The sequence below is a fragment of the Chinchilla lanigera genome, unplaced genomic scaffold (genome assembly GCF_000276665.1).
Source record: "Chinchilla lanigera isolate Chin_1 unplaced genomic scaffold, ChiLan1.0 scaffold00144, whole genome shotgun sequence".
Classification (NCBI taxonomy): domain Eukaryota; kingdom Metazoa; phylum Chordata; class Mammalia; order Rodentia; family Chinchillidae; genus Chinchilla; species Chinchilla lanigera.
The window spans coordinates 689,049-698,258 of NW_004955545.1; the positions used below are offsets into that span (position 1 = coordinate 689,049).

The following is a 9,210-nucleotide window of genomic DNA, read 5'->3' on the forward strand; positions in this document are numbered from 1 at the left end:
CTGCCAAATACTGGGATTACCGGCATGCACCACCATGGTTGGCTCAACTTCAAAAATACAAAAATCTACTTCAGACAATACCATTTTCCACAACTATTTAATTATCATGTGAAAACAGGGAAGAAATTAAATAAAATTCATGCATGTTCTCTAAACTCTGTTTTCTCTAGTCTCCTAGTTATACTGGAGATGCAAATAAGCATTTGTCAACAGATCCCAAGTTCCCACTATTTTCTTTTTCTTATCTATCCTTTATTAGAAGTTATGACAATAAAATTTTATAGTTCTTGTTTAAAATAACACATAGGGTCGGGGATATAGGTCGGCAGCACAAGTGCCTGCCTGGCAAGCGCAGGTCCTGAGTTCAATTTCTGGTACCAAAAAAAATAAAATAAAACAACGCCTAGAGGGCTGGGATGTGTTGTGGTGGTAAAGCTCTTGCCTTGCATGCACAAGGCCCCGGGGTTTGATCCTCAGCACCACAAAAATAAAAATAAAACATAGAAAGACAGTATAATAGCATTATAATAAATATCAATAAATTATTTTTACCAAGGAACACATCTAGCACACGCAAGGAAGTGGCTGATTGGCAGCTAAAACTTGAACAAAAGGATACTTTTGTGGACAAAGACAAGATTAGCTTGGCCCAGTTGGAAGGCAGTCACTGTGGCCGTTTTCTCATCCAGTAAAGCCACTTTGCTAGAAAGAGATCCATTAGGTGCAGCTCTGTGATCTTGCAATTCCAGTGTATAATGTTCCAGGGGAAATTTCACCTCTGTAAGACATGAAAGATACATAAATGTAATGGCAACAGCCATTCCAGGTGGTAGTGGTTACTGCTGGATTTTAAGAGAATGAACTGAAGCAAGCCTAAAATAGAGTATGACCTGTTTCCGATTTCTCTCCCACTATAAATTTCTAGCCACCGGGGAACAGGAGCTGAGTTGATTGTTGGTACTGCTTGTATTCTTTACAACTAGGGAACTGAACAGCAGGAGGAATCACCATTAGATAAATAAGGACACTTTACAACGCACACTTTATAAACTCAGTAGGACTTCTAGGGTCAATAGTGTGATTAAGCTTTTGGCTAAGGAACTGAGTTGCTCAAGAGACAACTTTTTTGTTTTGTTTTGTTTTGTTTTCCGGTACCTGGAATCGAACTCACGACCTTGCGCTTGCCAGGCAGGCACTGTGCCGCTGAGCTAAATCCCCAGCCCAAGAGACAAAGTTTGCAAAAATCAATAATCATTCAAGTCCCTTCACTTGCCCCACAAAATTTGTAAATTTTTAGTGGTTGTTTTAATAGAGAATTTGGATACCTATGGGAACTGAAGCTATGTAGCCCAAATATCTCACGAACCTATTTCAAGACGTGGACAATTTCTCTCCAGTATTAGTTCAAGTACAGTGGTTAAGTAATTTGTCATAAAATCTTAAAAAACAAAGAAGTATTTTTCATATATATGAGAACATTGCTTATTTTGTTATCAACAGAAAGGATTTGGGAAATGTGAGTTATAGGAAAAGATAAAGCACCTTACCTGTTACTCTTCCCTGAACCATTTTTGCAGCTTGGTACTTAATATATGCTCCTACTAAGAGATAAATATCATGGGATGGTATGAGAAAGATATTCTCTAAAATAAGGAGACGTATCAGTGCTGATGCCACTTTCTAGAAGAGAAAGGAGAAAAAAGTACAAGATATACTACTAGAAAAAAAAAAAGATACACTACTGGTTTCTCTTTGTTCACTGAAAAGAAAGGTTTGTGCTAATATCATCTGGAGAATTTTTATGCCCATATCTTGTATTCTGAGTAACTACTTTGAAGATAATGATATGCAATGTATTAACTGTTGTTATTCTTCTATTATATTATTATGACATTTTTTTTTCCATATAATAATAAAAAAGAGCCGGGCGTGGTGACACATGCTTGTAATCCCAGCACTCCAGGAGGCTGAGGCAGGAGGATCATTGTGAGTTCGAGGCCAGCCTGGGCTGGGCTACAAACTGAGCTCAAGGCCAGCCTGAACTGCATAGCAAGACACTGTCTCAAATATACACACACACACACAAAAAGGATTATAGATGCAAGATGTAAGTTTATAGCACAAACTTTTTACCTTATAGAATGGTTCATAAATTCGAACTTTTACAGCAGCAATACCAGTTCTAATGCCAGACACCAAAATCATATCTCCTCGTTTCTCCTCTTTTTCCATCTCAACTATATAGCCTGGGGGAGAATATTCTTCTTCAGAGTATTTCAGAATCCTAAAGATATGACACAAAATTTGTTTCTAGCGAATCAAATCATGTCTTTTTCCAAAAATCTCAAGGAGACTTCAAACATAGTTTCTCTCTTCTTTCTTGTCTATACAAGGTAGAATTTTAAAACTTCTATTTTCCACATGGACTATAAGAAAAGTATTTAATGACTGTGGCTAAAACTGTAGAACTAATACTGGGGTGGTCTGAGATCTATTCTTTGGTACTGAGGACAAAATTTCACAGTATTCTACTCATTCTATTGCAGCATGTGCAGACTCCTTGAGCAGCAAAACTGCCACAAAATATACCTGGCTCAAGTAATTATATAGCGCTGAGCTCAGACTCAAATTAAATTACCATAAAGGGTCAGGCGTGGTGTCGCATGCCTGTAATCCCAGCACTCGGGAGGCTGAGGCAGGAGGATCATTGTGAGTTCAAGACCAGCCTGAACTGCATAGTGAGATGCTGTCACAAAAAAAAAAAAAAAAAAAAAAAAGGAAAGAAAGAAAGAAAGAAAGAAAGTTACCATAAAGGTACCTATGTACAGCATATGTCATTCTATCAAAGATATTTTCCCTGGTGAATTTATTGTCTCAAAAAAGTCCAGACAGCAGGATTATCAAAGTTCACACAAACATTAGGTATTCAGTGTGCTATCCAACGGCAGAAGTCTCCTTCAGAGTGAGATGATTTATATTTGGTTTCAAGTTTACCTAATTTTGCTACGCAGTTCTTCTCTTGCTGACTTGTCATCCTGAGCAATGCTCCACTCAAACACCATCCCTGCCAAACTGCTAAAAGTATTTCCTGTAGAGCAAGCCAAAAGCAGGTAAGATATAATCACATATTCAAAAATTTTCAGCTATCTGCAACAAGAAAGGGAACTCTAACTAGAAAAGTATGTTAGGCCTCTTTCTATAACAAACAGAAGCACTATGATTAATGAGCTAAAGTATTTAGAAGGACCACCCCTACCAAACGATATAAGTACTGAGGCTGTGCATACGTTCCAAGAGGAAAAAAGAGTCAAGCTGGTTAACTTCTGGTTGACAAAAATTAGCTATATTTCTTCTCTTCATTTCTACAAAAAGCCTCCTTCAGAGGCACCCTTAATCCATTAACATACATTTTTATAAGATTCCAGAGTATTTCATTTTTCAGATTTAAAAAATGACTCAATGGTTTACAGAGAAAGGACAATAAGATTGAATGTTTTAAATGCCAGCACTCATGAGGCAGAGGCAGGAGGATCGCTGTGAGTTCAAGGCCAGCCTAGGCTACCTTGTGAGTTTAAGACCAGCCTGAATTACAGGGTGAGACCTTGCCTTAAAAGTAAAATAAATAAATAAATAAATACTTCCTTATCGACGTGATTTCCAAATCAAAAATAAGTCTTATTTCCAATCTGCTTTTATCACTAAAGTTCCTGTTTCCAAGTGCTAAAGGTAAATGAATATTACTTTACTTCAGGCAATTTTGTTGAATCCTGTGAAGCTCTTTACCTTCAGAATCCAATGCCCTCACCATCAGTTCCAGAGGTGAATCATCTACATACAGTTCCCTGGTCCGAGATACAATTTCAATGCTGTGTATCACATCAACCTTAACGTCACAGCGTAGTTCATGGTCAGTCACTGCAATGAACAGAAAAGCTGAGTACTGAATTCAACAGGTCACGAATCTACTAGATGGCTCAAATACTCAAAGCTTATTCTAAAAGTTTGAGTTGTTTTTTGTTTTTTTGCTATGTAGTTCAAGCTGGCCTCAAACTCACAGCAATCCTCCTGCCTCAGCCTCTCAAGTGCTGGGATTATATGCATGTGTTTTAAGATTATTAAAAAATAAAAAATAAGAAGGATTGTAACAGCTGTTTTTATAACATGGTAAGATCTAAGAATCTCTGTTTACAATAAGACACTAGATCATGGTTCCCAAGCATCTATCTATGATGATGTTTTCACTCATCCATGGAAAAATAGGAGTTTTTAAAATAGTGATATCCAGGTATGGTGGCCCATGCCTATAACAATAGCACTCAAGAGGCTGGGAAGAAGGATTGCTGCTAGTTCAAGGTCAGCCTCAACAAACAGCGAAACCTTGTGTCAAAAGACAAAACAAAAAAATAAAAGAGTGAGAAAATTAAATTATATTTAAAGTATTTATCAGGTTTTTGTTTGTTTGTTTGCTTGTTTGCCTGGGCCCGGAGGTTAAAATGCCTGAGATTGGCCAGGCTGTCCATTCCCATTCTTTTTCCCGGGCTCTACAAAACTAACTCAAGCCAGTTGCCTACAGGCCTAGTACTCCTTTCACCATGGCTCTCAGCAATGCTGACAAACAAAAGCAGATTAAGCGTATGATGACTTTCGCTGAACAAGAAGCCAATGAGAAAGCAGAAGAAACAGATGTGAAAGCAGAAGAATTCAGCATTGGGAAAGGTTCTCTTGCACAAACCGAAAGACAAGATCATGGAATACTGCCAGGCGTGGTGGTGCATGCCTTTAATCTCAGCACTCAGGAGGCTGAGGCAGGAGGACTGCCACAAGAGGTCAGTCTGAGCTAGATATCGAGTTCAAGGCCAGCCTGAACTGTATAGTGAGACCCTGTCTCAAAACACACACACACACACACACACACACACACTCAGCAAAAAACTGAAAAAGAAGATTATGGAGTACTATGAGAAGAAAGAAAAGCAGATTGACCAGCAGAAGAAAATTCTGATGTCCAATCTGATGAATTAAGCCAGGCTCAAAGTCTTCACAGCAAGATGACCTTATTGCCATCCTGCTAACTGAAGCAAAATAGAGACGCATGTAAATTAAAAAGACTCAGCAAGATGGTAAAAGATACAACCAGGTCCCAAGTGCTGCTGGACAGAGTGGCCCTCCAGACTTCATACCAGTTGTTGGATCCCTGAATGACGGTGCGTTATAGGAAACAAGATTTCCCTTTGGTAAAGCTGTGGTACAGAGAGTGACTCTGTGTACATAATCACCACCAAGAAGGATGCTGATGTGTCAGTTGGTTAGGAGGCCTGCAGAAACGGCTGGTGGAGTTGAGATCTATAATGGGGATAAATGAAAGGTTTCCAGCACCCACAAAACCGTCTGGATCTCTTAGCCCAGATGATGACAAAAGTATGGAGAGTCTTACTTAGTACCAATAGGCAGGGGTTTTTGTTTTGTTTTGACATAGAGTTTCATTATGTAGCCCAGGCTGGGGTCGAACTCAAGGTGATCCTCCTACCTCAGCCTCCCCTACTTAACTGATTGCTAATAGCAAGGTTTTCAACACAAGGCCATGATCCATAAAGAAACAGTTACTCTGGTGAACTACAAGGAATTTTAGGGTAATTAGGAAAAAGATAGCACCTCAGCCTCCCCAGTGCTGGGCACCACCATGCCCTGCCCACCTTTTTTTTTTTTTTTTAAGACAGTCTCACCATGTTGCCCAGGCTGGTCTTAAACTTGTGGGTTTAAACAATCCTCCTGTCTCAGCCTCCAAGAAGCTCAACTACAGGTATATACCACTATGCCTGTTGATCACCTATAGTGAATAGTGCATACGGAGAGGAGCACAGGAACTTTATAGTGGAGAAAGCTGACAGATGCCATCTCAGCCAAGGGCTCGTGGTTAACACTGCCAGTGATAAATCACATATACTCCCTTGAGATACCACAATGAGGAGAAATCTTCATCTGTGTATTTTCCTCCCTAAAAAGTCACAACCCCAAAATAATCATGAGAAAACATCTGACACACCCAAGTTGAGAAAATACAGAAAATATCTAATGTAAAGTGTCAAAAGTGACTGAGAAATTTATTATAGATCAAAGGATACTAAGGAAACATGAAAACATAGTTTAGTAATGAAGTATCTTAAATTGAATCCCAGAGCGAAATAAATAAAAAATAAAAAGGCTATTGGTGGAAAGTGGGTGAAAGGCACATGGAAACTCTCTGTAGCATCTCTTCCGTCCATCTAAAATTTTAAATCTTTGATTAATATTTAACTGAAGAAGGAAATCTGAAGTTAGAAGAATTAAAGGACAAAACATTAGGTCTATGGACAGGAGCCAAGAGAAGTCGAAATCTTACAAGATGCGCTGGTTGAATTAGCATTAAGGAAGCCTTCCAGGGAGGGCAAGGAAGGAAGGGAGGGAGGGAGGGAGGAAGGAAGGAAGGGCAAGCTTAGATAACACATGCACCAGATAATCAGGCACTGGATAATCCAGTAATAAATGGGAAATTAAATCCCTCTCTTCAGTGGAGAAATACGCAATGCAATGACAAAACGGAAGCAGCCATGACCTTACATAAAAAATATGAAAACCCTTGTACACAGAATGCCTACTTAACTGATTGCTAATAGCAAGGTTTTCAACACAAGGCCATGATCCATAAAGAAACAGTTACTCTGGTGAACTACAAGGAATTTTAGGGTAATTAGGAAAAATGTCCCACATTTCACTTACCTGCTTTTAACATGAAAAATAAACAAACAACTTTATTAGATTGTTTGTTTGAGACAAGGTCTTGCTCTGTAGTCTAGGCTGGCTTTAAACTCATTATGTAGCCCAGGCTGGCCTTGACCTCATGATGACCTTCCTGCCTCAGCCTCCAGAGTGCTGGGTGGGATTATAAGAGTACACCAACACACCCATCTTATTAGATATTATAACAAATATTTGCACCAGGCTATATCCTTAAGTAAACTTCAATATACTTCATTTCCATACTACAGTCAAGTAATAAAAAAAGAAAAATGAGATAGAAAAATGAACTGGTATCTAGGGAGATGGAAAAGGAAAGATGTGTGTGTGTTTGAGAGACAGAGTGAGAGTGAGACAGGGAGGGGTGGGGAGAGGGAGAGAGGGGATGTAGCTCAGTGCCAAGGCCCTAAGTTCAATCACCAGATCCAAAACAAACAATAAACCTAGAACATAAAAGTGTACCTCTTAGAAAACTGAGATTAAAGAAATATTTATTTTTCACCATATAAATTTTTATATTCTTTCAATGTTTTACCAAATGGAGGTAACACCTAGTCAAAAATAAAAAAGTTAAAAGAAATCTAGCATTCTCACCACATAGAACAGGCCTGCCTCAGGCCTCTCTCTTACCTTTATCCATCAGTTCTGACATAGCCACTGCTATGGCTTATATCTAGATGTCCCCCCAAGGCCTCATGCAGTCATAGCTGGGGTTTTTCATAGGCGGCTGGATCTAGGGTGTGTTAAGGATTAAGGATGTGACTCTAGGAGTCATGGTGGATGCTAGGATTAAGGGTGCCCCACCCAGGGTGTGAGGGCTGCTGTTGTCACTGCTGGTCACTTGCTGCTTCTTTACTACTTTGCTGCTTTGCTGCCTTCTGCCTGCCATGAACTGTTTCGCCTCTGTGATGCCCTCAGCCATAACACCCTGTCTTGGGGCCAGCCAACTATGAACTAAAACCTCTACCAACTTGAGCTAAAATCTTTTCCTCCTTTAACTTTGGGTGTTGGTTATTTTATCTCAGCAATGAGAAAAAGTAACCAAAACAGCCACTAATTGTCGTTACCACACTATTAGTAAAAACATTATAAACAAAATTGCAAGCACCTAAATATCAATAGTGTTTTTTTTTTCTTTTTTGGGACAGAGTCTTGCTATGTAGTCCAGGGTAGCCTTGATCTTGTGGTGATCTGCCTGTGTCAGGCTACCAAGTGCTGCCACAATGTGTGGCAGTAATTTTTTCTTTGTAGGCACCTTATAGATGGTAAGAAACTCACCAGGCGTCATGGCGAATGCCTGTAATCCCAGTATATGGGAGGCTGAGACAGGAGGATCACTGTGAGTTTTAGGCTAGCCTGGGCTACATAGGGAGTCCAAGGCCAGCCTGAACTACACAGCAAGAGATCTTGCCTCAAAAAAAAAAAAAAGATAGCAGGAAACTCAATAAATATCTGTCAAACGAAGCTGGGCGTGGTGGTGCATGCCTATAATCCCAGTACTCAGGAGGCTGAGACAGGAGGATTGTTGTGAGTTTGAGGCCAGACTGGGGTACACAGAAAGGCCAACCTGCACTATATAAAAGATCCTGTCTCAAAAAACAAAACAACTCCCCACAAAAAAACCCACAAAATCTCTCAAAAGAATGATGGAATTCCCTTGTTCATGTGCTCCCCTTGCAAAGCCTCTTTCCTTCCTTGCTTCCATTCAGTTAGCTTGTCTTTGTCCCAGCGGGAATAAATGCACCTAGCAGGGTACTCAACATGAAGTCTATCAACAGGAGTCTCCATCATCTATATGCACAAGGGTATTAATAGTGAAATTGTGACAGGTGACTTAAAGATACTTAATCTTGGATACTAGCCAAAAGTCTGATGAAATTAATCTGAGAGCCAAAGTTGGCATTTTCTTGATATTTGCAGATTTTTAATTTTTTTAAATTTATTTTTTGTAGGGCTGGGGATTGAATCTTGGGCCTTGCACATGCTTTGCATGCTCCTCCTCATTGAGCTACATCTCCAATCTGAATCTTTTGACACCAAAATGAATTCACGTAGGGCTAGGATGTAGTTCAGTAGTAAAGTGCTTGCCTAGCATGTGGGAGACCTTGGGTTTGATCCTTAGCACTGCAAAAATTTAAAACAAAACAAACTCATGTAGTTAAAGTAGCATATGTGGCCAATCAATCCTTCTTTTCTAACTTTTATATTTTCCTCTGTCCTTTGCAGCTATTTTGTATGACATGATCCTCAAATATTATCTTTGAGAATTTTATATTTTACTGATTCTTACATACTCATTTTTTGATCTCTGTTTTTGTTTTTTTTTTTTTTTAAAGAGTAAGAGAAGGATAACAATAATAGGGGGGAGCTTACCAAATTAGACAAAGTGGTAGGAAATTATCAATGGTTATTGTTTTACATATTGTTATCTACAAG

The 9,210-nt window shown here is 39.2% G+C and overlaps 1 protein-coding gene and 1 pseudogene across 1 annotated transcript in view; one reads left to right on the forward strand and one right to left on the reverse strand.

Moving 5' to 3' along the window:
* The window catches only part of Nup210l (nucleoporin 210kDa-like), a gene marked incomplete in the record, with an annotated part of 112,499 nt that overhangs the window by 87,322 nt on the left and 15,967 nt on the right, over nt 1-9,210 (reverse strand). Inside the window, 5 exon segments of the mRNA XM_013508241.1 lie at nt 620-778; nt 1,548-1,680; nt 2,134-2,284; nt 2,995-3,088; nt 3,784-3,915. Coding sequence (XP_013363695.1) covers nt 620-778; nt 1,548-1,680; nt 2,134-2,284; nt 2,995-3,088; nt 3,784-3,915 — 669 coding nt within the window.
* On the forward strand, nt 4,593-9,018 carry LOC102019537 (annotated as a pseudogene).